Source organism: Oryzias melastigma, linkage group LG19 (assembly GCF_002922805.2).
Source record: "Oryzias melastigma strain HK-1 linkage group LG19, ASM292280v2, whole genome shotgun sequence".
In the NCBI taxonomy this organism is placed as follows: domain Eukaryota; kingdom Metazoa; phylum Chordata; class Actinopteri; order Beloniformes; family Adrianichthyidae; genus Oryzias; species Oryzias melastigma.
In genome coordinates this window covers 10,425,609-10,453,156 of record NC_050530.1, presented here as the reverse complement: position 1 = coordinate 10,453,156, position 27,548 = coordinate 10,425,609, and the positions used below count along the sequence as shown (strand labels likewise).

The 27,548-nt window shown below is 35.6% G+C and overlaps 2 protein-coding genes across 4 annotated transcripts in view; both read right to left on the bottom strand.

Moving 5' to 3' along the window:
• Positions 1-204: 204 nt before the first annotated feature.
• med24 (mediator complex subunit 24) lies at positions 205-17,534 on the bottom strand. Of its 2 annotated transcripts, none has more exons than XM_024285288.2 (26): positions 17,392-17,534; positions 17,003-17,133; positions 16,843-16,925; positions 16,719-16,757; positions 16,573-16,646; positions 15,683-15,906; positions 15,480-15,591; positions 15,246-15,396; positions 13,752-13,865; positions 13,420-13,473; positions 13,136-13,218; positions 12,963-13,049; positions 12,694-12,805; positions 12,492-12,634; positions 12,360-12,397; positions 12,198-12,280; positions 11,486-11,664; positions 10,732-10,831; positions 10,250-10,425; positions 9,905-10,169; positions 8,276-8,457; positions 8,101-8,194; positions 7,861-7,960; positions 4,261-4,341; positions 659-807; positions 205-456 (listed from the first exon to the last, which is right to left on the bottom strand). In XM_024285288.2, exons 2-26 carry the CDS (start codon positions 17,130-17,132, stop codon positions 340-342), a joined length of 2,970 nt encoding a protein of 989 aa, XP_024141056.1. In that variant the 5' UTR covers position 17,133; positions 17,392-17,534; the 3' UTR covers positions 205-339. The 2 variants fall into 2 exon arrangements, with proteins under 2 accessions (XP_024141056.1, XP_024141059.1); XM_024285291.2 differs by having other exon boundaries at positions 12,694-12,793.
• Positions 17,535-23,429: 5,895 nt separating this feature from the next.
• kcnj12a (potassium inwardly rectifying channel subfamily J member 12a) overlaps positions 23,430-27,548 on the bottom strand; it is a gene marked incomplete in the record, with an annotated part of 12,971 nt that continues 8,852 nt past the window's right edge. For both annotated transcript variants that reach the window (XM_024285762.2, XM_036217231.1), the window contains 1 exon segment: positions 23,430-27,548.

Below are 27,548 nucleotides of genomic sequence, written 5' to 3'. Positions count from 1 at the left end.
AAGCTAAAAGTGAAACAGTGACTCTCGTTTTGCAATGTCAGGCGGCAACCCTCGAGGAAATGTCGCAAGTGCCTGATGACCACCGACGTCAACCTCAGAGGACGCTTCTCCTTTACGTTCATGTGATGCGACTTGTGATCGTTCACAAGGTTTGATCACAGCAGATGTCACATCGTCTGTATAAACAACTGAACAACAGTAGAGTTTTTTTTTTATTTTTATGAAATTTATTAAATTTTATTTAAAAAAAAAGATACAAGTCAGTTAACAGGAGGAAAGGACTCATCTCTACTGCTCTTGTTACATTTCATTTTTCTTGTTGGGAGTTTAGCTTAGTGTTCACAGAGCGGAGATGGCTTTGGCTGCTACCCTCCTCCCCAGAGGCAGAGTCAGGTCGGTGATGGCCAGGACCACTTTAGGATTGGCCAGAGCGGGCAGCTTCACCAGCTCAGAAACCTGAGGAAATAAAGAGGAACATGTCGGAGAAAATGAGTCACATTACCTAAAAAGTCAGGAATTTCAAAAACATTATTATATAACAAAACATCTGTCAGCTTAGCAGTTAGATAAGAGGCTAATGTGGTAAATACATTCTTCCAGAGTTGCTTGTACTCCTCCCTGATCCCGTCTCAGACGGAGACAGTCACCTTTGACTCACCATTGTGAAAGGCATGAACTGCAGGATGCTCCCACGGCTGCCCTGTTCCAGACACTCCACACACTCCTGGATGAAGCTCTGGACAAACTGAGTGTGAGGGCCCGCCATCTTTGACCCCACGATGGATGAGATGAGAAGGAAAAGGTTGGCTGGAGAGGAGACAACAGATAAAATTAAAGTTGGGCATTAAAGTCCCACTTCAATCGTCTTTTAATGTTTTTAAAGGTGTTTTTTATTATGATTATGCTGTTTTAGCAATTTTTAGTCATTTTCAAAGTTTATTATCTTGTGTTTATTTCTAACTTGAAAAAAGTTGACAAAATATATTTTTATTGAGAATAAAATATTCAAAGTTATTTAAAGTTTAAATTAATTCATTCTGGAATAATATTCCTGACTGTTTTAATTCATATTTACGTTAAAACAATTAGTTTTAGTGTGTTTAATAAATGTTTATCTTGTCTTATGGTGTGTTTTGGATTTTGGCCCCTTGTATGATTGAGTTTTAGGATACACAGTTGCAAGAAAAGTATGTGAATCCTTTGGGATTACTTGGATTTCTGTATGAATTTGTCATAAAATATGTTCTATCTTCATCTGAGTCACATCACAAGATTAACACAATCTGCTTAAACTCATAAAACGTCAACTTGGTTGAGGTTCTTGCTGCCAAAGGAGGGTCAACCAGCTATTAGATCCAAGGATTCTTTGAATGTTTACACATTTTGTATAAAAAGTATTTGTCATAAAAAAAATTGATCAAAATGTGACTACATATGATAAATTAGAGTAGCTTTCTTTAATATTTAACTGTAGTTTATGTAAGAAAATGAAAAATATAAGCATATAAAGATCCTAAAAAATGCTTGAAAATGACAGAAAATTTATGAATTTTAGAACTTTTAATTCCTAAAAATAAATAATGATACTGGAGAATTTAGCCAGGGACCCATGACACTCAGAAAAATGCAATATATTGGAAATCATGTAAATAAACAACAGTAGTTCAAAAGAAATTCACTTTTGAGTTTTGGGCGGGACTGTTGGCGTGGGGTAAGCCCACCCGCACTTCCCATCATCCATCTGTTTACACTCCAGATAGCTTACAGCCCCAATTTAACGTTACTGGTGCAACAAAAATGGCGAGCAATTTTAGGGGGAAAACAAGTGGATGCCACAACTATAATCCTACAAGCAGTTTTTATAGTGTACTTGACCCTAGATTAGAATGTACTCTAGATAATGTACTTGACATTTGATGTTTTTTTAAAGCTCTTTTATGATTTTAACCTTGTCTGACTTTGAGTTACTGTTCAAAAAACTTCTTCTTTGACGTGCAAAACAGCACATTAAATACTCCAAATGTTTTGTGTTGTGTTTTGTACACTTATGTGTGTTGTATGCTGTTATACTTGTACATAGATATGTATGTGCGCGCCACTGTAGTTATGTATCCACTGGCACTGTGAGTCTAAGACAAATTTCCTCCAAGACAATAAAGTTTATTAGATTTGATTGATGTGAATAAAGAAAAAAACTCATTTTAAAGCTTAATTTTTTAATTGTGTGGTAAAAATACCATACAAAACATGTTAAAACATCAAAAATGTGATTTTTATCAAAGTGGGTCTTTAAAAGAAAACAGGAATGGTTCACTTGTCACAGTTTGGTCATGATTCTACTTTTGTTTGTTTTAGTAAGTTTTAACTACAAGTTATATAGTAGTTCAATTTATAAAATTTTCAATAAAGTAATCTTGTGAAAAGCACAGTGCTGAGTTAAAATGTTTGTTACATGGTTTATGCTGTTATTCAGGGATGGACTTGTCAGATTGATCTGAAATAGTCAAGAATTTTACCTTAAATATGACTGATAAGTCATGGATAAGATGACTGTTCCAGGTTATTTCTGCAGGAGCTAAAGCTCTAAGCAACATAATAAAATACTTAATACGGGAGGACTTCCTTTGCTCATCCATGACTCTGTTTTCGCTTTAAATAAGAGTAATATTATCCTAATGTTTGCGGTTTTACTAGCAGTTACCACCTCCTCCTCTTTCAGGAGACGTTTGACTTTTACCCCAGATTGTGTATCTATGAGTGTCCTATCAGAAATGATGCTCATCTAAAACGCCCATGATGCAACAGCTCGCCAGAAATAACAGAAATGACCTCAGAGTGTCTCCCCGTGGTGTCCGGATGTGAATTTCACGCAGGCACACCCGACAGATTTATAGAACAAAAATTTAAACAATTTCTTTTTCCCTTAATGAGTAAAAGATGATGAGAAAACTCAAAGAAATCCCTCCTCTCTAAAGATCTAAGCGTTTCTCAGTGATAAGTAGGGCTGCTACTATTTTAATAGTCGACTAATCACCGATTATTTTTTCCAATTAGTCGACTAATGATAAGTCATTTGTGTTTAGCAATTATTATCTACTAAAAAACATCCCCATCTTAAATTTAATATATTTTTCTAATATCTTATTTATTTTTCTAACATTGTCCCGGTACATAGTTTACATTAGTGACATAAATAATTTCCCTAAAACATTGTGAAAATATTAAACTGACATCATAAAGTTGAAAAAAAAAAACTAATAATCAAATTGATTTGAACAAACCTCCAACACTTTAAACAAAAAATGTTTTACACAACGTTTTGACTCGGGATTTAGAGATTTTCACAAAAAGGTGAACTAAAATCTGCAAGAAATGTGTTTTAAACTGTGAGAAATAAAGACAGTTTTTTTGTCATAACTTAGTCTTAGTAGTGATGAACTAAAATTAAAAAAAGACACGGGTCACTAAAGAAGAATCTAAAAACTATGTAAAAAAAATAATATTGTAATACATTTTTGATGAGATATGAAATAGGGGAAGAAAATTGAAAGTAGTGAAAAAATAGGAAAATTTTGTAGGAATTTATAAGAATTTTCTTTTGCTTACATTTGGTTGATTTAATTAGTCTTGTTTTTATTTTTTTTCATTGACTTGTTCCATGTTTTCCTCAGTGTCTGTCGTACAAATGCAGATTGTTACAATAACAAATGACTTTTTTTGCTTTAATAAAGTACTGTAGGCAATGCTAAGAATTTTTAAATAATATTTAACTAAGTACACTGCAGTGACTCTCGTATTCGAGCAGATAAAACACCCTAAGATAAAAGTATTCAAAGCATCAGGAACATGAGGAGGCGTTAGAAGAATAAAGAAGGGTCACAAACTTATTTTTTAGTTTATGATATAGATAAGGGGACAAAATGTGTTTTTTTAACTTAAATTATGGACCAAAATCTCATAAACTTTAAACATTTGATTTAATCTCTGTGTTCCTAATTAGTTTGTCTATTCCTGCTTTAATTAGAGTTAATGTGGGTCCATTCTCACGTCTTAAACTAAAATTACAAAATACTTATTATGCAATATTGGCTAAAAAAAATAACGTCATTATTGCAGTTCTGCAGAATAGGAGTTTGTTTCAGAAACTGAAAATCACATGTAGATAGTTAAAAAACTTGATTTGCACAACGTGAATCAAGTATAATCAAACATTTATTTGTATCTTGGAGTGTAAATCTTTATTGGAGCAGAGAGCCTCACCCAGGACTCGGTTGAGCGGGTCCCTCATGTTGACGGTGTGGAGCTGAGAGGCCGACAGCGAACTGCTCATAGATCGGTCTCCTGCAGGCGACAAAACACACGACAGTTTCACATTTAATACTGCAGTCAATGAAATGCAGTTTGCCTTACATAATCATGTGCTTTCTGTCTAAAGAGGAAAGCTTCCGCTTTTCCCACTACATTATTGTTTGGTTTTTAGCAGCTGAGAGAACTTTCAGTTTCAAAACCAGAACTCTGGTGGAGCAACAGCATCGACACAAAGCATTCTGGGACTTTCTGAGGTCAGTTTCAAAATCACAAACACAGACATGCAATTATTGGGTTAACCCAAATTCTATTTTTAAAATGTCTCATTTGTCATGATCAGTAACAAATCTGGGAATTACATTGATGTGACCTTCAACACTTCGGGTCGATTTCCCACCAAAAACAATCCAGTCAAAGCCACAAAATCTTACCTCATTTAGAAAAATAAAACAGATTTATATTTATGCTATAGTTACTATAAGGATGAATATAAATTATGTAGTTTTTGGGGGGGATAAATTAAACATAAACATGAGATTTAAATTTGAAATAGTTAACTTTTGACATACGTTTACATGACTTCCTTTCAAAATAAAAGTCCCTGTGCCACATAGGATTATCAAAGGGCCCCAAATAAAGTAGTAGAAAGTTTAATCTCAGCAGTGAACTTTAAAAAAAAAAAAGTGGTGCGTTTCAGCCTGAAATGTGTAAATCTAACAAAATAAAATAAATCATGAGCTAATTAAGTGACCCTTTAAGTATTTCTTGAATTTAAAATTCTTGAATTTGTTCAAAAATAGAAAATTTCCCCTTATAATCCATAATCCAGTTTGTGCTTATTGACCTCAAATTGATTTTCAATGCTTCACAAAAATCTTTCAAAATGTTTGACTTTGATTTGTGAATTAGGTTGTATAAAGTTTTTTACTCTACTGCTTACTTATTTATTTTTATATTTTACAGTTAAAGTTAAAAACTCATTTTTCTTTAATCAAAGAGCCACAATGTTGGAGTAAAAGGAGTCTGAGGTTGCAGACCTTTGTTCCAGACACTCAAAGTTCAACAATCGTTTTTCCTCTTTCCACATGCTGTGGAAACCCACAACTAACAGTTTCATTTCCAGAGTAAAGACAATTCCATTTAAGATGAGCGTCACACTTACTATTAAATCGGAAAGCTAGATTCTTATTTTATAAGCAGCTAATTCCGAAGCTTGGGAGATTAGGCTGCTGTCAGCGGTTTCTTACCAAAAAAGACTCATAAAAAAAAAAAAAACTTAGATAAAGTTGAGTTTTCATTTAAAGAAAAAACAGAAGCAGACATAATTATTTATATAAAAAAAAGCTTTCTGTGAATTTATATTAAAAAAAACGACTTTTTGAACATCCTATGAAATCCCCACCACTTCTAGACAGTAGAAGTCTTTAAATACTTAATTTATCCAGAATTACTGACAGTTTCGAAGCTTTTTGCTTTCATTTCTTAGTTTATTTGTATGAAATAGAAATATGTTAATTTTCTGCAGGAGTTCAAAACATAAAGAGGATCATAATTATCCAGTTTCATCCCGTTCAAGTTACCCATCAATCTCCCATGCTGTGGTTTTCAGATTGTGACTGATTGCTGCATTATGAAGTGTTTCTCGTATGCGGGTAAAAAGCAAAGCTCAGGCAGTTTCCCCTTCGGTTCATTAATCCCAGGTTTAGCTCTATACCACAAACAAATCTGTGAGGGTGAGAATTCCAGAAGCTGATAATCATGTGAACGGATTGACTGAAAGTGCAAATAGGAAAAGCTTCATGCTGCAACTGCTTTCTGTATTAGACCCACTCTGGTGTTGAGCTGTTTACGACACGCTGCAGTGTTTAGATAAATCACAGAGAGAACAATTTATTTTTATGATTCGATTACCAAAAATATGTAATATATAGTCAAAAACTGCCTGTGTTCTGCCCTCTACAGGTTGAATCAAGGTATTGCAGTTGAATTTTGTGATTGGTCAAACCAAGTAAATTTCAGAAGTCTGACATTATGATCTGCAGCTGCACCAATGATAACAGTCCAACCCCAAAGCCCCACCCCTCTGACTGGATTCTCAAATTTCGGCTGTGGGTGGAGTCAGCCTCCAACTTCCTGGTTTGGTTACCCTTTAAAGTCAATCAGAATTTGCCGTTTCCCCCGATAATCCGGAACAAAGCTTCAGTGTGAAGACCCCTCTCAAAAAACTGTTGGCCAACGACTGAGGAGATCTTTAGTCATGTGGTTTTGTTGACAAGGTTTAGTCCAGAACAGAAATCTCTGGTAGACCCCAGTCTGAATACAGACGAAATGCAAGGATTAGGACTCGATCTGGAACAAATTAAGTAGACTCAGCCCAGAACAAGTACTGTTGTTTTTACACATCAAAATAATACAAAAGGAACATTCTACCCCACTGTATGGTCACACGTCTTTACTAAATTCAAAGAGTTTCCACACATTCGACTGTAATGATGGATTGATCCATTTTTGCTGCCATTATATGTGTGTTGTCCAATAAAACCAACCTACTGTGCCTCAATGCAAATTTATATTTTCCAATATCGACTATAATCAGTTTTTTTAATTTTTAGGCAATTTCATAAATATATAGGTTGATTTGATTAACAATATGTCTTAGATTGTCTTGTTCTGCTTAATCAGTTACTTTTTTCTTTTGCTTCTGTGCAGGCTGCTGTGACTCCGCCCATTCTCCTGTGGCTCCTCCTAAGCAGTCACAGCTGCCTGCACTTCAATAAAAAGGGTCAGTATATTTACGGAGCTCGTTTTGTTTCCTGGCTTGTTTTCTTTCTTTAATATGGCTTATGTAAATGAAAGCCCTTGGACTATGATTTAATGTGCTTGTGATTCTTTACTGCAGCTGGGTTTCCTCCTGATTGCCCAATCGTGATCTGGTCATATCATAGGAACATAAATCGATTCGACTAATAGTTGCACCCGTAATATATGAGCATAAAGCACAATATTTACAAAGCTAAACTTGGTGTGTATTTGTTCCTACCTCATGCTAATTCAAAAAATGCTATTGATGAGCTTTTCTCGTAAAAATCCTGTCATACAACAGTTTCAAACCACAAAAAACAGGAAATTAACACACGTGAAAGGTAAAAAAAAAATAAAAACCTCAACGTTTTCCCGGATATATTACACCTCAATTATCTTCCACAACAATAATTATAGTCAAATGATTCATTTTCAGATCCCTAAAAAGCCATTGGGAGAAAATCACTGTAAACAATGAAGGTTTTTACCACACAAATGACCTGAAACCTGAAAGTACTGAGGGTGTAGGCTACTCATTTCACTTTTTCCCACCATAAACAAACAGCACAATTTATGTATTGAGTGAGTGTATATAGATTGATGCACCTTAGAGCTGAAAAAGCTCTAGATATTAATTTCTAACAGTTTTAAGAAGTTTGTATCACTAAATACAGTGAAATCTGCTGATAGTTTCATAAGCAACAACTGAGTCACTTAAGTTAAAAGACCAGGAAAGCTGACTACACCGACCTGGACTGGAAAGAGTTACAGGCTCGTCCTCGTTGGAGCTGAGCAGCCGCATGAGTTTAGACGGTTGAGTGTCATCCAGTGGAAAGAGGCTGTTGTAGTCCTGCAAACAATACATTCATGAACGCTTATCGAGTTTTGAAGTCGTCTTTCCAGTTTTACTGATGCAAAAAAAGCTTATTTTATAAAAATGTACACATTTTCTACACCTCAGCATATTCTAAAAGAGTAAAAATGCTGTACCTCAATATCTTCTTTCTGTCGTTTTCGCTGTCGGGCAGAAAGCGGGCCTCTGTGGTGGGAGGAGTAAGAGCTGAGCGCACACCACACCGACAACCTGCGACACCACGGGGAGAATTAAAGACCGCCCACCGCCGCCGCTGCTGCTGTCACCAGCATCAAAGCGTTAAGCTCTTACTTGGCCAGAGCCTTCCCGGGTGGGTCTGACAGGCTGTGCCAGTGGGCGGAGTCAGTCATCAGGTTGGGTAATATGGTGCCCAGCAGCGTCAGGGTGATCTGCTGAGTGTCCAGGCAGAAGATGCTGTAAAGCAGCTCGACCGCTCGGTTGGCCCACTCCCGCCGTGTTTCCTTAAGAAGTTCCTGAAATAAAACAGTTTCAGTAAATCAACTATTCTAAAGACAGAAAATTGTGTTTTTATCATGTTTTTGTAGCATTCTTCTCATAATTGAGGACATGTATGAAAAAAAAGCTCAAAATTGCATTTCTTTATTTAAAGATTCTAAAGTTCTACCATGAAGATTCTACTTTTTGAGCTTTTAAGAGTTTTCTAATGTTCATTCCTAACAACAAAGAACCCCAAAATGGTATTTTGATCCGTTCACACATTTCTGAGGGATCCACTAAAAACCTGCGCTCTCAACAGAGGCCCCTCCCATACCCACAAAAGCGAGGCGGTCCTCACGATCTGACATCACATCGTGAGACATCCCCTTTCAGGAAGAGTCTGCCCCGCCTCCAGGCTAACACAAACAAAGCTAGCAGCTCGAGCTAGCAGAGATCAGCTAGTTTCATGCCCCCCCTCCAGTTCAGTGTGGTGCCAAAGTAAGCTCCCCCTCCCAGAATTTGTATCCCCACTTTCAGGCATTTTTGATTTATTTTGTAACGCTCCTGTTTTGTAAAGAAGGTGGATGATTACGATACACTATTCTAAGGCTTTTAAGAGCTTTTTTCTCATATTTGCATTTTTCCCCCCACATTTCTATGTCAAACGACAGCTTCTCGTGTTAAGAAATAAAGAAAAATGACACTTGTTTGACTAATTTACGATAAAACTTGCAATTTATGAAAGAAACAGAAGCATGTGACAAAAGAACATTATTAAATAATTGTTTCTACTGCAAATTATTGGGGGCACAGATTCTGGCAGGCTGGACCAGCAGCGGCCTGCCTGACAGAATCCGTGCCCCCTGTAGTATATGAATTGAGAAGACGGCAGGAGAAAGGGAGCAGACTAATTCCTGGTGGAAAAATCGAGCGACAAATTGGGAGAACTGGTTTAAATGTGGATTATTGAGCAACAGCAGAAAGGAGAGGAGATGATTTTTCATACGGGGATTATATGTTATCAATTAAATAAACCCTGAAATGCTCAGCTGGTGGTGTCTGCATTTTTTGACTGAATTTGCACTGTATGTGGGTATGTATGTAAATAATAATAATAATAAAATTCTCCTCATTTTTTCATGGGTGACACGCCAGCTCTAGGATGATGTCATGAAGTGAGTGGAACCCTCAAGGAGTGAAAGGCGGAGCCTCCGAGATCGAGTCGTTTTACTTCCGGGTATAAAAATAGCTCACAAAAATAACTTACCGGTATATATAATAGATAATTTGTTTTTCAGTGTTCCGATTTTTGTTGCACAGGTAATGTTAACTTGGGGTTGTAAGCTATTGGGAGAGTTTCTGCAAAGCCCTAAAAACAGCCAAAGTGTTTCAAGTTTGGCTAAAAACTGCATAATCATGATTTAAAGACTACTGGGAAGATCATCGAAGTGGAACTTGAAGCATTTTCTTCCTTTTTCTCACCTTAATCAAATTATTGGTGAACCAGAAGACCCCTCCCATGTTGAGGAGACCCTCGAACAGATGCAGAGCTTGGCTGTCCACCCAGCCTTTGCGCAGAACCGTCTGGAACTGGCTGCTGAGGGCCTTCCGGATCGGTTCTTTGGCAGGAAGCAGGTTGCGGTAAGGAATCTGCTCCTGGCTTTCCACCGGGGGGCGCAACGCGGCGCCCATTTGCTGGAAGACGTCGGCACACATGTGCTCCATGATGGAGCTCATAATGGTGACCCTGGTGAGGTTTTAAGGGGGACGGCATTAGTCTTGAAACTGATTCACACCCCACCAAGGGTTTTTGATGGCGTTTTGTACCGTTCACTGTAAAACTGCAGGGTGTTTTCTGCATAAAGAGGGGTGATGAGCTGTCGGATCATCGTCTGGGGTTTCTCCCTCTCATCTCTTCCCAGCATCCTGACGTGGGCCACCAACCAAGCCACGGCACAGATGGCCATGCTGCAGACCTTCCCTTTGATGTTGTCGGTAATATTCTGCAATCAGTGCAAGTCATCAACCAGAAAGGAGGAAGGAAAGAGATTACAAGACGGATGTGGATTATTACTTAACTTACAAGATCTAAAAACAGCATCCTTCCACTTTGAGTGGAAAGAGAAAAGCAAGTGACAGGCAGCATTACACTGTAGGATGTCATTAATGTTGCAACAGTTTTGCATCAGTTTCCCCAAACTCGCTCATGGCTCAGCTGAGTCAGACTTCCAGAGTAAGGACTTAAAATATATATTTCTATTTCTAAAAAAAAAAAAAAAAAAAAAAATCAAAAACAAACCCAGACTGACCTGCACGGCCTCCACTGACAGCAAACCTTTCTCCCATGCATTGAGAATTTCCAGAATAGCCGCAGGAATGCTGATGCAGATTTCATGCCACTTCACTTGACTGTTAAAACAAAAGAAGGAAATCCAAATTTGGAGATGTAGTTGGTACAGATCAAATTATATGCTTATTAATAGTCAAGAAGGCCAGTAATTTATATTTTCTGCTGTAATTGCGAAAATACTGGCATCAAAATATAGAATAATACAAACTCCAACAGTAAATTTAGTTGATTTAAAAAAAATATTTAAAAAATAAATAGCTCCAAGAAGGGAAAAAAAGTTAAATAAACAGTTCCCTGAAAGTCTTAATAAAGCAAAACTTCCTTATCTTTATAAGTTCAAACAAAAAGTGCAAGGAGTGCCACTGTAGCATGTCTTATAAGCTCAAAATAAAAATGTAAGCAAATAAATATCTCTCTGAAGTTTAATCAAGTAAATAAAGTAAAAAAAAAAAAAAACTAGAAAAAAGTTAAATTGTCACTAAGAAAAAAACAAAAAAGTTTTTTTTAGGTGTTTATTACCTTTGGGGTGATTAAAAACATAATCCTTTTAATTGGATTTAAAGAAGGCTGATCCCAATAAAACAGCAAATATTGACCCTGATCGATAGCAGCTGGTCATTTGTAAAAAAAAAATCTATTAGAAAACAGCTGAAAGGTCTTTTTAAATCCGTTTGAAACCCATAATCCCTGTTTATGCCAACAAAGCGACCTACACTAGCCTCATTTCTGAGGAGTTGTTCAGCAGCGTCACCAGACTCTCCACTTTTCCAGGTTCAGGTCTGAAGCAAGGGTGGTCAGGGTTCAGAGTTTTGCCCTCCTCCGGCATACACGTCTGCAGCCAGGTTTCAAAAAAGGGCGTCTCCCCCATGGGACTCGGCTCTGACAAGACCACCTAAAGAGGAAAAAAACAAACAAATATATCGATATATTTGGGTGATTCTCTGAAATCAGTGCACTTTAGTGTACTTACCTCAACGTTTTTCATATAAATTACACCATTAAATGCATTTTAAAACAAGAAGTGGAAAGATCCATATGTCTCTGAATTATAGCACACAAAAATAGTTTTGAAAAATTTCATGGGTTACTGAGGTGTAGAGGAAGTTACCTTTTCACAGTATATAAAACCAATAAAAATACCCAATAACTTTTCTGCAAACATGATCATTTGCCTGTTTATTTTTACCTAAATAAAAAAAAATTATGAAAAATAAGGTGAATAAACAGATTTTAAATAGTTTTGTTATATCTGACACATTGTTAAAAAAAACACATTTTTGATAACATTTTCAGTAACCAAAATGCACTGAAGTCAGAGAATGATTTATTTACATTTATTTTAGAAATCCAGTAGACAGGTTAAGATTTTCAGTCTTCTTTTGACCTCTAGTGGCCTTGATGTGAAACTTCTAGTTAGTGACTTGCCTCAGAGCCGTACGTCTGCACGACATGGCAGAGCATGAGGAAGGAGATGTCAAACAGCAGGGCCCGCACAGAGGCAGATTTGGCTAAGAGAAACAGACATTAACAGACATTAAAGATTCTAACAAAGAAAATAGGAAAATGTCACTCAGCATTGACACTCACATCCTTCTCCGCTAATGTGCTTGGGAAACTCGTTAAGTCTGAGAAAAAAAAAAAAAAAAACGAGAAGGGGATCAAGTAAATTATAGGGGAAAAACCACTTATCCTCCATCGTGAATCAAAGTGAGTACTTACTTAATGAATTTTCTCGCAAAGGATTTGAGTTTTCCCGTAGCTGCTGCCGCTGCAAGCAGCAGATCCAGGCTCTTCCCTGAGAGCATGTGTCCCAGAACGCCCAGAAGGCCCTCAGGGGACTTGGAGTGGTCCGCATCTACCGTCTAGTGAGATAAATAATGTAAAAATAATAATTCTCTCATCCCGTACTGATGGGGTCTACCTTGAGAATGTTGGTGACGGTGGGCTCAGCTCTCAGGATGAGGACGGGGTTGGGCTGTTTGTTAGCATTGTCTCCCGTTTTGAGCCTTGGGGCGGACTCCCTGTCCTCAGTCCTAAATCAAATGTGCATGGAGGGGGTGGGGCGGGGCAGGGAAAAGGGCAGGGGGGATAAGAAGGTCGGGGATGGGGCGTAGATGGGTTGTACTTTGTCAACATGGTGGCTCCGATACCAAAGGTGTGACCGAAAAACGAGTGAGAAGAACGCCAAACCGTTTGGATGTGAGGCTGGTCGTGTTCGAATCCGACAGCAGACCCAGCTTGTTACACTCCTGTAGGAGCATGCTCAGACAGTCACAGCTAGAAACAAAACCAGGAAACGGGGGATTTGCTCGATTTATCTGAACATCATCAAAAGTTCTGCACGCATAGTTTCAAGTCCTTACGTGCATCTCTGGTCTGCTTTGTCGAGCAGTGGCGTGAGTTTAAGCAAGTACTGAAACGCCACATTCACATCATCCATGAAATCCTGGAGAAAACAAACATTTAAATGAAAAAATCCTCTCTGCTTACATTTTTCCTGAATTTTCCTGCATAAAATTTGCTCCACCTAAAACAAAATCATCATTAAATAACTAATAGATGCATATTAAACAGATAAAAAGTGAGTTAAAATTTAACTAGTCATTTTTTCCCACTAGTTTTCAGGAAACCGGTGCGGATTATTTACCTGTCCTTGATCACCCTGAGGATATTTTTTAAGTCGAAGTAGAACTTGAGGGATCTGAAGTAAAAAAAAAAGTTTGTTTAATCCAAAAAACAGTTCAACAGAATGCTTATTTCTTTAAAAACTTTGACATTAACACAAACTGCAGCTCAGTTCTGCAAAAGCTGTTCAAAACATTAAATGTATGAAAATTAATAAGCTAAATTTGATTTTTAACACTAAACTCGCACTCATTATTCAAAATAATTAACTCATTTCATATGTCGGATTCATAAATTCACTAATACTGATGGGTAATAATAGGAAAGTAAAACAGAGGGGCTCCAACATCTTACTTTCAGGAAAGTGAAGGCGGTCCATTTCAGCTCCTCTGTTCCCTCTGGTGACTCGATCAGGCCGGTGAAACAAGCTTTCCATATCTCCAGGACAAAGAGCGGAGTGGGAATTTTCTAGAGAAATAAATAAAATATTAAGAATATTCTTTATAAAACAGAGAAACATTTAGATTTGGCTGCTAGATGTCATTTTTTTTAGTCAAATCTGTTTTCATTTGTATTTGTAAATAAGGTTTGCATCTGCAAACATTATTGGTGCAACTGAACAAAATTGTGCAGGATTATTTTGTGTTTTTGTAATATAAAATTGTCTAGCTGGGGAAAAAAATAAATATGTAAAACTGGTTTGCATACTTTATAAAATGTAAGTTTGAATATTGCAAAAACAATCCCTTTTTAACTTGTATCACTAAAACCTGGGATTATTTTCTTATTTTTTCATGAATTAAGATCCATATGTTAGATATGTGTGCAGAACATTTAACAAAACAATATTATCTATAATTTTGTTGGGTTTTTTGTATGCAAAATGATCAAATGTTCTCAATAGATGACAGATTATTCTCTTATTTGGTGATGTATGTTAATTTTCTCCCCATGTAAAGAAAAGCAACAAAACTGACAAAAATTCATCTGTTTTGTCCATCATGCAAATACAGGAAATTGATCAGATTTTCAAAATAAACTATGAATGCCTTTCTTTCAAGCAGCATCTTTATTTGACAGTATTTTATCTAACTCATAACCACACCTTACCCAGGCTCTACAAATTAGGTTAAAAATGTGTTTAAATTGGAGGTTTTCTTCAGCTCCATGTGAGATTTCAAAATAAAAGATCGTGTGAAGGCTGATGAAAATTATCAGAGATTTAAGATCCAAAGTTCTCACTTGTCATAAACCTTTGTTTGTCCATCCTCCTTTTTAATCTTTTTGTTTTTATGACTTTGTTAAAGTAAAGTTTATTGCATATCTGTATTGGATGTGTGAGGCTGCACACCAAATGTATTTTTGTAGACACATTCCATTACTGTGAACCAAAGATTATTTCTCATGTAACAAAACTATTTATATTTTGGAAATATAAACTTTCTCAATGTAGTACAATGAAGTAAAATTAGAAGAAAAAAATAAATAAATGTACATATTAAACTTTATATCTTTAAAATATTTATAAATTGTTTCCATGAAACTTTCATTTGCAGCAAAAAAAATTCATTACAAAAGGAAAACTTTGGGATTAAGCAAAACTAAGGTAAGTAATTATGAATGTCATTTCAATATAATTACACAGTAAATCAAGAAAAATGTTTTTTCAGACTCAAAGGGTCTGATTAAGCAAAATGATCCAAAAAATGTAAATTCTTTATAGTTTTGCAAGTTAACATACTTTACTTAGCCATAATCGTGTTTTATTTTATTTTGTTTTACCTGCAAAATATTGAAAAAAATAATTTATAAATGATACATCTATATTTTAATGACTTCCCGGCTCACCTGCATTCTCTTGATCATCATCAACTGCTCCACCAGAGGCTGGATCTCCCCAATCAAATTCATGGTCGCCTCCAGCATAATGAAGGCATGAACTGATGGGAAGGAGGCACGCACTGGAAGCTCACACTGCACAGAGAGCATGCTGGGAATACTGTGGAGAAAATCAGGAGTTATCCCAAAAGTTTTTTACTTTTTTTTGCTTTAAACACTTTTGAGTGGCTGAGGAAGCTTCACCTTTTCACTAAAAACAAACTTTCTTCCAGAGAAGTTCTTAACGTCTGGTTCGGTACATTTCCAAGACCTTCTGTCACTTTAAGCATTGCTTGCTCCACATTGCTCCAGGAACCTTCGAAAGAGGAATTTCACACCAAACCTATAATCTTTGTATGGATAACATTAATTTTTCAAAATTGTCTTTCAATATTTTGCTTCCAAACCTTGATCTTCCAGTCGGGCAATGTGAACCAGAGCTCTGTTCTTGGTGCTGTTCATCAGGGTCTGCAGCCTCTCCTGGCAGGTTCTGAGAATAGCCTCTATGTTGGGTGCCGGACCGAGCTCTCTGAGGTTCTCACAGTACCACGCACAGGCCTGCAGCAGCCAGACCACCACCCCCAGCAGAGCCCGACACAGCCCAATGCATTCCTCTGCTTTGCCATGACAGCTGAAAGAGAAGACGAGAGTTCACAGGTATCAGAAACAACATTAACAATCACAGCTGTAGAACAAATATAGGCTAATAGCAATAAGATCATGTATTGTGCTCAACAAAAATGTGTTAAAATTTAAGATTCAAGGTTTTTTATTTGCCATATTGAAACACATTGGAAATCTTGTAGAGGAATAGGATTTCTCTACAAGTTTAAATAGTATAGAGATTACGGAATATGTACATCAGAAAACATATCAATAGAATGATAAAAAGTACAAAAATGATAAAAAATAGAATGATAAAAGGTACAAAAAAGAGCAATTTAAAGAGTCTGAAATATTGCACGTTGACCCATTTTGAAAAGACACATTGCACATATATTAAATTAAAAATTTAGAGATTTAATTAGAACATTAATAATTGTGTAATTATGCACAAAAGGTGAGAATAAACTTTTTAGCATGTTTACAGATATCTTGCAGGTTTTCTAAAAGTTAGAGTGAAATTTTCTGAAGAAAATTGCTTGAAAACTTCAAATAAGGGAGATTGAAGATTTAAAAACTTGACTAATTTTCTGCACATACACACACACACACATATATATATATACACACACACAAAAGTATACTAGAAAGTCACAATGAGAAAATACTGTTATGTACTGGGAAGTACTCGTACCTTAGGCGACCACAGAACATGTCCATTATGTCCAGCAACGACTTCACACAGAGGTCCCGTGAGAAATCGTGAAACTATAAATTAAAAATAAACGTCAAAAATGCTGCGAAATACCAAGATTCCATCATTTTTATCATCCAACATACCTTGCTGATGGCTGTGAGCACACTAGCATAGGACACCATCTAGAGAAGAAAAACATCAACAATTATTACAGTAATAATAATAATATATTTTTTTTATTTTTCAAAATAAAAGTTCCTTTCCAACCTGTGAACTTATAGCATATTTGAGGTAGGATAAGATGAGTGGATTCGGGGATGGACCAATCAGCGCTTGCTCCATCAAAGCTTCTGGAAATCACAAAGAAAATAATAAAGATTATCTATATTCAGGTTAGAGGATGACGCAGTTTGTAATAATTAAAAACCTGCGAGGTTAAGGTAGTCCCATGTTGCTCCTTTGGGAAAGTTTTTCTTGATATTGACAGCCCACTGGTAGTCTGTCCACCTTTCCTTCCACGCCTGCAGGATGGCCTGCTTCAAATTAACCACCTTCATGCTGGAAAGGAACAATTACCCGTTAAAAAAAACTTTATAAGTCAAAACAACTAAATGAATACTAGTTTAAATAGATAAACAGTCCCTCCCTCCATGCAGCTGTTAGATTCTCAGTTCGCTGTTAGCATACCTCCCCGACATTAGCTAACAAAAAAGCCAAAACAAACGTCTTTTGTCTCGCGAACAAACACGGAATCGTTCCCGGAAGAAGCCTGAACGTAGTTCACAAAGTTTCATTATCGACTTAATTCATACCTACCTGTTTTCAGTTAATTCAAGCGTAAGATGTAGTTGTTTTCAGCTTCACAGCTTCACAATGCAAGATACTCCATTGCTCTTCTGAACAACGACGCAGTTCATTGGCTGCTCTTAACGCATCACCAGTATTCTATTCGGTGATTGGCTAAAGACGTTTTCCGCTTTTTCGACTCAACACACAACTGCAGAGTCCGACTAACACCACAAGATGTCACTGTTTACCATGTTCTTTTTTATTATGACCCAAGGTTTGTGACATTTCTGTATTAAAAAAGATGATTTCATCTTTTTTTCCCCACTTTATTTTTCCAAAAAGTTGGAAAATCACTTCTAAAATAATAATAATAATAATAAAAGTGATTTGATAAAAAAAGTAAAAACTTCAGTAATAAGAGGAACTTAACATTTATGAAAGCAGCTAATGATATATTATTTTAATTAAAAACAGACTTTTTTTTCTTTTTTTGTTACATCATAAATTATCATTTTCTCGGCATCAAAATATCAAACTCCATCAGAACCAATTTTGTATTGTCAGCACCAACAAAGAGCTTCTTTCTGCTTGTTACTGGAGATGATGTTCTGACTAGAGTGAGGTTTGTGTCCTGGGACGGGAGTTATGTAAGACCGAAAGAGATGATCAGTGCATATTAGGTGGACAAGTGCTAGAGGACTGATGCATGGAGGTGTGTCTGGAGAGAACGATCTTTTCTCCTTTACCTTACACTGAGAGCTCTGTTACGAAGGAGGCGTGGTGACAGCTCTGCATCTGTCACAGGGGTGATCAGAGGGACTGTGTCTGCAGATCTGTGTCTTTTCTCACAGATTCATTTCAGAGATGAACGTTTAGCTGATTCTTACGTCCAAACTTTACTTGTTATTGTTCAAAAGTGATCCCTTTATCACTATAATTGAGATCAGTGGTTGATTTACCTCAAAAAGACTAAAACATGAGTTCCACTAAGACTGCTTTTCTTAGCCTTTTTTTTTTTTTAAATTCACTGCCAGCCTTTAGGCACACAAAGATGATTACTGAGAGTCGAGATCCAGGAAATGAGAGAGACCCCATCCTGTCCCCCCAGGATGCCCATTTTGATAATAAGACTCAGATCAGGATCACTCCTAAGAATCCACACCAAATTCAAAATACACAAAAATCGCTTTAAACACATTTATAGATTAGTACAAATACATTGATTGTTGCCATTTGACTGATTAGTTTTGAAAGATCCTAGCAAAATAAAAAAAAACCTCCAAAATAAAAGCATCTGCAGAGAAATTGAGAATAATAGAAGTAACTAACATATCTTTTGACTCACAGTTTTTCTAGAAATGGAATTCGTGGAGGAATTTATCATCATTCAACCTTTTTTATTTTGAGTACAAGTAAAAAAGACAGTTAATTGTTATGTCCTCACTGCTAAAATCCACCTAAGGAGAACTTTTTACAGGTTATGTGGACTGCTCTATAAGTTTGTTTGTTGTACATTTAAAAAACCCTAGTAGTGTCTGAACTGACAATCTTTCAAAATTTAGAATTTGTAACAAATGCAGCATTTAAAAACTTACATTAATTAATTATTTACAACATATTTTTGATGAATGTGCAAAAACAATCTCTTTATGTCTCTTCTGTTGTCCTTAACACAGGTATATGTAAAGTTTAACCTGACACAAATGAGATGCTGGACCTTTAAGAAATTGTTATTCCTATTTGTTGCTTCACATGATCAGGGGTAATTTTAATTCAGTACACCTGTTCATGGTACTGACCAGGTATGGAACCCCAAAATGTTCATAAATAAATAAATACACATGCAATCAATGATCCAGTAAATATGAAACCTATTTAATAGCATTTAATCATTTATCATGGCCTATTTAAAATGTGTGTGCAGGTTTTTGACAATTTCATGATTTTTAAAAATATTATCTATTATCTATATGCAAATATTATAATATATCCTTAGAGCAAATCCTGGTGTTTTTGTTGATCGTTTCAGTTAACCATTTCATCTGTCACTTTACATTTTACACTATGAACACTTGTGTCACACATAAGCACTTTAAACTTTGGGGACTTGTGACCTTTTTGGTGACCTTAAGAACTAGATTGTTTATAATTATTGTAAATTGCTGTCATTTAACTTTAACCTTTATCCTCACTTCACTGTATATTATATTATACCATGTATAGACATTAATGTATCAAATACAATTTAAATTTGTAATAATTTTGAAAATTAGCATTTTTTATTACATATTTTTTATGCTTAAGAATCAAAGTTTGTTGGACAGAGTATTTTCTTTACTTTGCATGTTACATTACCTCAGCTTTATAGATGACACATTATTTGTTATAGAAGCTTACATTGCATGAATCTCTCTTGGTTTTTAATTTGTAACTTTTAAAATTAAGCAAACTAGTTGTAACTGAAGGTTAAATAGATGTTATTTGATCAAATCAGGTTTTATTTTCAAGCTCATTTCTTTAAAAAGGATTTTTATCCAAATTTTTCATTAAGGTTTTTTAACATTCATTAAGTAATCATCCAGGTTTTTGCAAATATAAGATTTTTTTTCTAAATTATTCAGGTATAAAAAAAAAAAGATTTGTGGCTGTAAAAAATTATACGTTTAAACTGAAAAAAAAAGTTCTGCACACTTTGTAAAATATGACACTAAGTTTTGATAAGAACTTTGTTTTTCTTGATTTATATCACTAAAATCTGTGATTGTTTCTACTGTCAGTCTAAGAAACAGTGACTTGAACCGTTGAAAGGAATCTGTCAAACCAGCCATCATTCAAGATCTGTCACGATACACTCATAAAATAGCTTAGTAGATTGTGTTTGAGAGAAAAACACCCCAAAAAATTTTATTCTTTTTTGGATAATGCTTTTATTTGATATCAACTCTGCATGCAAAGGGATTTGATGATGAATTATTCTCTCATTTAGTTTGTTTTTTTCTGTTTTGTACCTGCAATTAATGATATTTCTATTCAAAATTACTCATCCAATGTGGGACTTTTAATCAAATGAACTGAATTGCCCACGAGAAACAGTAAAGGAAGACTTTAGTCATTTCTTATATTTATTCAGAGTATGTCGCTCAAGTGAAATTATCACAGGAACTAACTGGGAGTCTGCTGCTTGATGAAAGTAAGCCACATGTGGTTTGACATCAGATCTTTATGCGATGCAACACACTTTTTCTCTCTCATTTTACTGCCATCAACAGTTCAGGCCACAGACAGTCTGATTGAAACTTAATTAGAGCAAATGTGCAGGCAGAGATCCCAGCATTTCTCTTCTAAACACTTTAAATATATTTTTCTTTGCTTTCATTTTTGTGTCATGTGAGAAAATGCGTCCAGACCCCAGCTGGCTCCATCAACTGCTCCCTGGGAATCACAGAGGAGACGTTCCCAGAGGATTCAGCTTTTCAACTTTGCTGTTGCGTAATTTAGACCCAACATGAAAAATCCCGTCTATCTATCTATTATGCATTTGGGCCCGTGCCATGAAAAGTTAGCCAAATGACTTTTTATAGGACGGCCAAATATGGTGCTAACTGAAGGTCAACGTGAAAATTCAAAATATTTAGAAATAATACTTTTGGGGGGGTATAAATGAATAGATTGTTGCACAGTTGGTGATAGGGTTTGAATAAAGGTGTTTTGGGATTTAATGAGATGAAAAACGAAAAAGCTCCAAAATTTATTTTATTTTTAAAAAAAAAGGTTTCTTGCTCTGATTTAAAATCCTCAATCCTATTTATGAGATAGTGAGATGATGCTAAGTTTGAAAGATTAAAAAATGTAGAAATTGGTTCTCCTTTTTCTTTTTTTTGTTTGCCAAACTCAAAGCAGGATTGGAATCACAAGAAGATGGCAAACTAAAGATTTTATAAACGACAAACTATGGATTAACAATAAATTATGGAATCTGTGGTTGATGAAGTTTATTTGAAGCATTTGAGATCACTTCCCAAGTCCTTCGAATGTGTAATCTAATAGTGCAGTAAAACAAAGCTTAAGAAAATAAAAGACCCTAGTTTTAAAAAAATGTCTCATAAAGAAAGTTTTTCAGTGACAAAATAATCCAAGTATAAGAAAACATCCTAGAATTACTGATAAGAATTTGTGGCCGTTTGGCAGATTTTTCCTGCTTTTAAGGAAAAGTTTTCAAATTTCAATATTTTTTCATTTATTCCTAGAGGATCTTTATTTTGTTCTGAATTCATTTTAATTCATCCAATATGTTTAAAGACTGATCAAAGATGCCCTCTCTAATCCCAAAAATCTCCACTTTTGCTCGGTGTGTGTGTGATACTAATCCACACAAAGCTCGTTCTTGTTACGTAATCTTTCTGGACAAAAGCTTCCAGCATAGATTCTGTCATCACAGAGCCAGTTAGAGCCGATCGCTCCAGATCAGCACAACCTGCAGCCAGAGAATGAATCCTGCACAAACGGTGCCACAACACTTTAAAGGAAAGTTCATTGCAGTTCACATATTTAGGATTTTGTTGGTAGCTGCACCAGCAAGCGTATATCTGACTCTCCTTCCTATTATTCACAGGTTCTTCTTTGAGCTTTTGTTTTCTAATTCTCTCCATTTATGGACATACAGTAGGTAGATGGATGAATTTAACAGGATATGATCAATAGAATTAAATTAAATTAAATTAATTGCAACAAACTTATACTTACCTGTTGTTTTTTGGACCCTCATATTTTGTGCTTCAAGCTTGATACCAAAAGTGCTATTTTGCAAAAAAGACGTAGCCAAAAAATAGGAAAATAACACAATATTTACGAAGAAAATCATCAGAAAATTGTAAAATATCTGTTCATACAGTAAGTCCTATTTATTTACAAGAAAGATTTTAATATGATATTAAAATACAAAAACAGGGAGTTCCACACAAGCATTTAAAAATGGGAAAACAAGCTAAAAAAGCGTTTTGTTCGATAGAATGACTTAATATTGAATGCTATACAGTCGAATTTATGTATTTTTTGCTAGTTCCAAAACACTAGTTAGGATTTTTTGAGTTTTTACACCCTTATGTTGACAAAAAAGTAGTGTAATGAGTGGAAATGACTCATTTTGGAGTAAAATGCAAACTAAATGAGAATACCATCTTAGTCCAAGTTGACCGATCTAGTTAATCCCCATAAAATATAAAACCAGCAATTATTCTTGAAAAAAAGAAATCTAAATTTCTGTTTTCAAAACAAATAATAATACAATTACAGTAAAATTTTAGTATTTTTAGTCTTAAATCAAGTTTTCTATTGTCAAGAGTATCTGGCAAAATTACTTTGACCCGTTTTGATAATAATTTTCTTTATTTCTAGATCATAGCTCTTAATGAAACCAAAAAAAAAATGTGGAAAGTGTTGGTTTAGAGAAAACATGTACAAATATCAGCTAAAACAACAAAAAATCTAGTAAAAGTATCCTGAATGTCTAAAAACAAGGTTTGAAATCTTTGCAAGTATCAAGTAGTTTTCTGTGTACCTGATTTTCTTGCATGAATGTGCCATGAGTACCTCATATAACTCATTTTTTTCCCTTTATTTTGGCTTTTTCATTGTGTCATTTCATATTTTACAGGTTAGATCAGCCATCTTCACTCTGTATTTATCCAGCTTTGCTGTTTCCCTGCCTGAGCTCTTATTTTCTTGTTTTCTTAATGACCAAAAGTGTAGATACTGGGTCTGGTAACTTCCAGGTCCCAGTTTAAGGTTTCACCTTACCTCCAGGTGACACTGTAGATCTCACATGTTGTAATTAATCTGGCAAATCAGGCTGCACGCCTCCTAACCAGCTCCACAGGGACCAAATAAAAGCCCTCCTAACTTTTTGGTTGTCCCGCTGATTTATTTATTCTTGAATAAATGGGTCAGGACCAGAAAGTCATGTGAGTTTTTCTTCTTCTACTCCTTTCTCCGTGTTAGGTCACGCTAGTCCACGAAAAGGCAAAAGTCAGTGGGAAAACACAAGATTAAAAACAGTAGCCTTTCTCTTTTGCTGTATTGTTTTGTTTTAATTTTATTCATTTAAATAAATGCAAATCAAACGCCCAGTAGACACTTGACTGGACATAGGAAGACTTCTACAGAGGTCAAAGGTTACTTTCTGTCTATAATCCCTTTAAGAGAAATATGTATTCAATCATGTGCAGACAGGAAAGAGCAGAAACAAAACAATCTAAAACAACCGATAAGAAAACTTTCTTCACGTCTGGATTTCACCTTCAATCTGTGGTGAAAACAGATGAATATTGATTGCTGCATTCTATCAAAAAAAAAAAAGAACTTTGTATAAAAATAAGCGAGTTTTGTTCAGCCTGGCAGATTCCTGTAATCTTTTTACTCTTTTTAATCATCACAATTTGCTTTTTACATTACAAACCTCCATATTTTGCTGAAAATGTTTGTGTGCTTCGTGTTTAAAGGCTCAAGTGAGCAACATGTCTGAGAAAAATACTCCGTAGAAAGGATTGAACTGTGCATTTCTGTTGACTCAAGAGTTTGTGATCAAGAGATTTCACACTTTAGACAACCTTCCCAGAAGGTAAAGAGCGTTTTCAGTGTTTAGGATCGGTCAAAGGATGCTTCATTTGTCAGTCAAAATAAAACCTCTACACGCATTTTACTACTTTTTACACTGTTCTGAAAGAGCAACATACATAGACTTAAATATATTATTAGAGTAAAATGACAACCAGGAAAATAGGAGTCATTTTGACCAACATAACAACCATCTTCTTTGCTTTTTAATGTATTTCACCATAATATTTTCCCTTCATCTTCTATGTGTGACTTCTCACACTAACATGACATCTTAGTGAGGTAATAATTGAAATAATAATACACATAATTTGAACACGATCGGGACTCATTCAAATGTTGGGAGATTAAAAAAAATTCCAATGCTTTGTCATCTTCAGAACAACTGCTAACAGTTTTTAAAGAATAAATAAAACTTTATTTGCGTTCATCTCTCAGTTCAGCAGTGTATCAATAATCTAAACCAGTTTAGGAAGATTACAGTGGGAAGGATCAGCTTAAATCTGAGCTGAACTCCATTACTTTGGTATTTAAGATGAAAAAATAAATGCACAATGGAAGCTTTAAACATCAAGAACAGAGCAACAACAAAGAACGTTGCTATTCTACTGTTTTCTTACAGAAATCTCTTTGGGTTTCTAAATATGTATGCTTTGTAAAGGAATTTCTTAAAAAATACGATTATCAAAGTACAATTTGTGTTTATTGCTTTTGTTATGACCTAAATCCACTGATTTTTCTATAAGCGAGTTGTTAAAAAATATTATATCTGATGATGTTTTTTCTTTTTTTGTTTAAAAAAAGTATATTTTTGTTCGTTTTTTTAGATATACAATGATTTTGGTCTGTACAAAGTACAATTTTGTGCCTTTCTATAACCTAACTATGGGCAAGTATCAAACTAAGCTGCCCCACATTAAGATAATTTAGCTATTTTTATTGGTTTGAAGCAAAACATGATATCAAATGTGGACTTAGGTTCTTTGGGAATTTAAATATTTGTCTTTTTTGTCTGATCAGTCCTTTTTTTATTAGTAATAATTTATTGGAAGGTACTTTTCTTAGGTAGTTGTGAAGAAATCCATCCATCTCCAGTTCCTGCTTAAACGCACGGTCATGGGGATGAAAATATTTGATTTAATTAATTCAGTAACCAATCAAGTCATCAATTTACTGTTCCAAAAATTGAATTTTTCACACTTTTGGTTAAAGAAAATAATTTTTTTAAATAGTTTATAAATACATTTCATTGTATATCTTTTATTGAAACGTTGATATTTGGTTAAAAATTCTGACAAAAGATTATGTTGGCATAAAAAAAAATAGCCACATTATATCCTTTATCACTAAAATATTTGTTTTAACTAATGCTAATGTAAATTAAAATTGAATTTAAGGATTGGTGTTAAAGATTAGACCTGTTTGACCAAATTGTTATTTTTTATTCCTTCAAGGGGCTTCTTTAGTTTGTTTTAGATTTTATTTTTTCAAGGGCCTATACTATGCAAAATCAAATTTTGGGGCTTTCAGTGTATTATAATGTTCATTCCTCACTATAAAAGTTTGATGCGTTCACACATTTCTGAGTAATCCTTTAAAAACCCACGCTCTGAGCACCAGCCCCTCCCAATCCGCAAAAACAAATGGATTCTTACAAGCTGACATCACAAAGTGAGAACAGCCCCTTTCTGGAAGAGACTCTGCAGCCAGCACCGCCTACAGGCCAACATGCACGCCCAATTTTGCCATTCAGATACCGGTGCTCTGCCTGTTAACTTCACTGCTCAGATAGCGGAACTAAGTCGCTAACTTCGCCACTCAACTAGCGGTGCTCAGCCACTTACTTTGCTGATGGGCTAGCGATGTTAGTGCTAACTTTGCCATTCAGATGCCGGTGATCAACAGCTAACTACGCTGCTCGGCTAGCGGTGTTTGGCCGCAAATTTTGCCAATTACCTAGCATTGCTTAGCCGCTAACTTCGCCAGTCGGCTAGAGGTGATCAGCCACTAACTTCACTGCTTGGCTAGCAGTGCTCAGCTGCAAATTTTGCCACATAGCTTGTGGTGTTCAGCCCCTAACTTTGCCACTCGGCTAGCGGTATCAGCTACTAACTTTGCCACTCGGCTAGCGGTACTCAGCTACTAACTTTGCCACTTGGCTAGCGGTACTCAGCTACTAACTTTGCCACTCGGCTAGCGGTACTCAGCTACTAACTTTGCCACTTGGCTAGTGGGGCTCAGCCTCTTACTTTGCTGCTGGGCTAGCGGTGATCAGCCACAAATTTTGCCACTCACCTCACGCTGCTCAGCCGCTAACTTCGCCAGTCGGCTACCGGGAATCAACCGCTAACTTCGCTGCTTGGCTAGCAGTGCTCAGCCACAAATTTTGCCTCATTAATAGCAGTGCTCAGCCAATAACGTTGCTACTTGACTAGTGCTGCTCAGCCACTTACTTGGCTGCTGGGCTTGTGGTGATCAGCCGCAAACTTCGCCACTCGGCTAGCGGTGCTCAGTCACTAACTTTGCCGCTTAGCTAGCTCAGCTGCTAGATATATGTTGTGCACATACATCTATGCAAAAGTTTGGATGTTGTTTGTTTTTACGGGCGAATCGCAGACACGCAGCCGAGTCCAGCTGTAGGATAACGTCATGAAACAGGCGGAACCTACAAGCAACAAAAGAGATCGTAAAAAACGTACAAAAATAACTAATATTTCATAAATAATTTGTTCTTTAGTGTGCCAAATTTAATATAAGATCATATTTATGGATATAGTTTACTCTGAAATACTTAAATGCATAGTATAGGCCCTTTGAATAAATGTTTGAAAATTTGAAATATTAAAGTTTTACTTTTGAAATTATTAATTTGTTTGTTTTTAAGCTCCAAATTTGGATTGTATATTACTGCATTAAATCATCCCTAAAAACCACCTCGTATCCCCTGATATTGTTACAATGCATAGATTCCTTTCCCTAACAAAATATACAACAATTATATTGATTTTTTTATGATTTTGAGTTTATTTTTATATTAAAAAAAGCTCATGGCTGCCAGCATACACATCTTATAACTAGTTTGATAGATGCCTTTTTAAGGCAAATTTCTATTTGTAAGGTGCATTTCATTGTAAGAACAAAATTGCAACTAATGAATTAACTTTGTTGGAATAAATGTGAACATTTAACAGAATCGTTGTAATCATTGTCCATCAATTGTGCTTTTTTTTTCCTTGCATGAAATATCTGTCAGCAGCTTAGCCATGTGATTAATGGCTTTTAAGAGGCATTAAGTGGTCATAAATAGAGCTTTCATACACTTTCATTGCATCTGTTCATTACATTCCTTTTCACTTTTGAGGCAATTTTTTCTGCTTTTTCGTTCTTTGTTTTAGTTTTCAGGATCCTGCCATGTTAAAAAGCAGATGTTACGTTTTTTTCACCTCAGTAGTCAAATGTTTTGTCCCGTCTCTTTGTCCTTGACTGCTGCAGTGCATGGATTTTCAAAGTGCTGCTGAGTGCTGGTCCAGAAATTTACAGCAAATCAAGGTAAGAATAGCTTCTATTTTTTT

Excerpts from the sequence above, each read along its gene's own strand:
- med24 (XM_024285288.2), bottom strand. The coding sequence starts at position 17,132 with ATGAAGGTGGTTAATTTGAAGCAGGCCATCCTGCAGGCGTGGAAGGAA. Across the intron at positions 12,281-12,359 it reads GCACATTAGCGGAGAAGGAT|CCAAATCTGCCTCTGTGCGG; the intron begins GTGAGTGTCAAT and ends TGTTTCTCTTAG. Across the intron at positions 10,170-10,249 it reads CTGCAGTTTTACAGTGAACG|GGTCACCATTATGAGCTCCA; the intron begins GTACAAAACGCC and ends AAACCTCACCAG.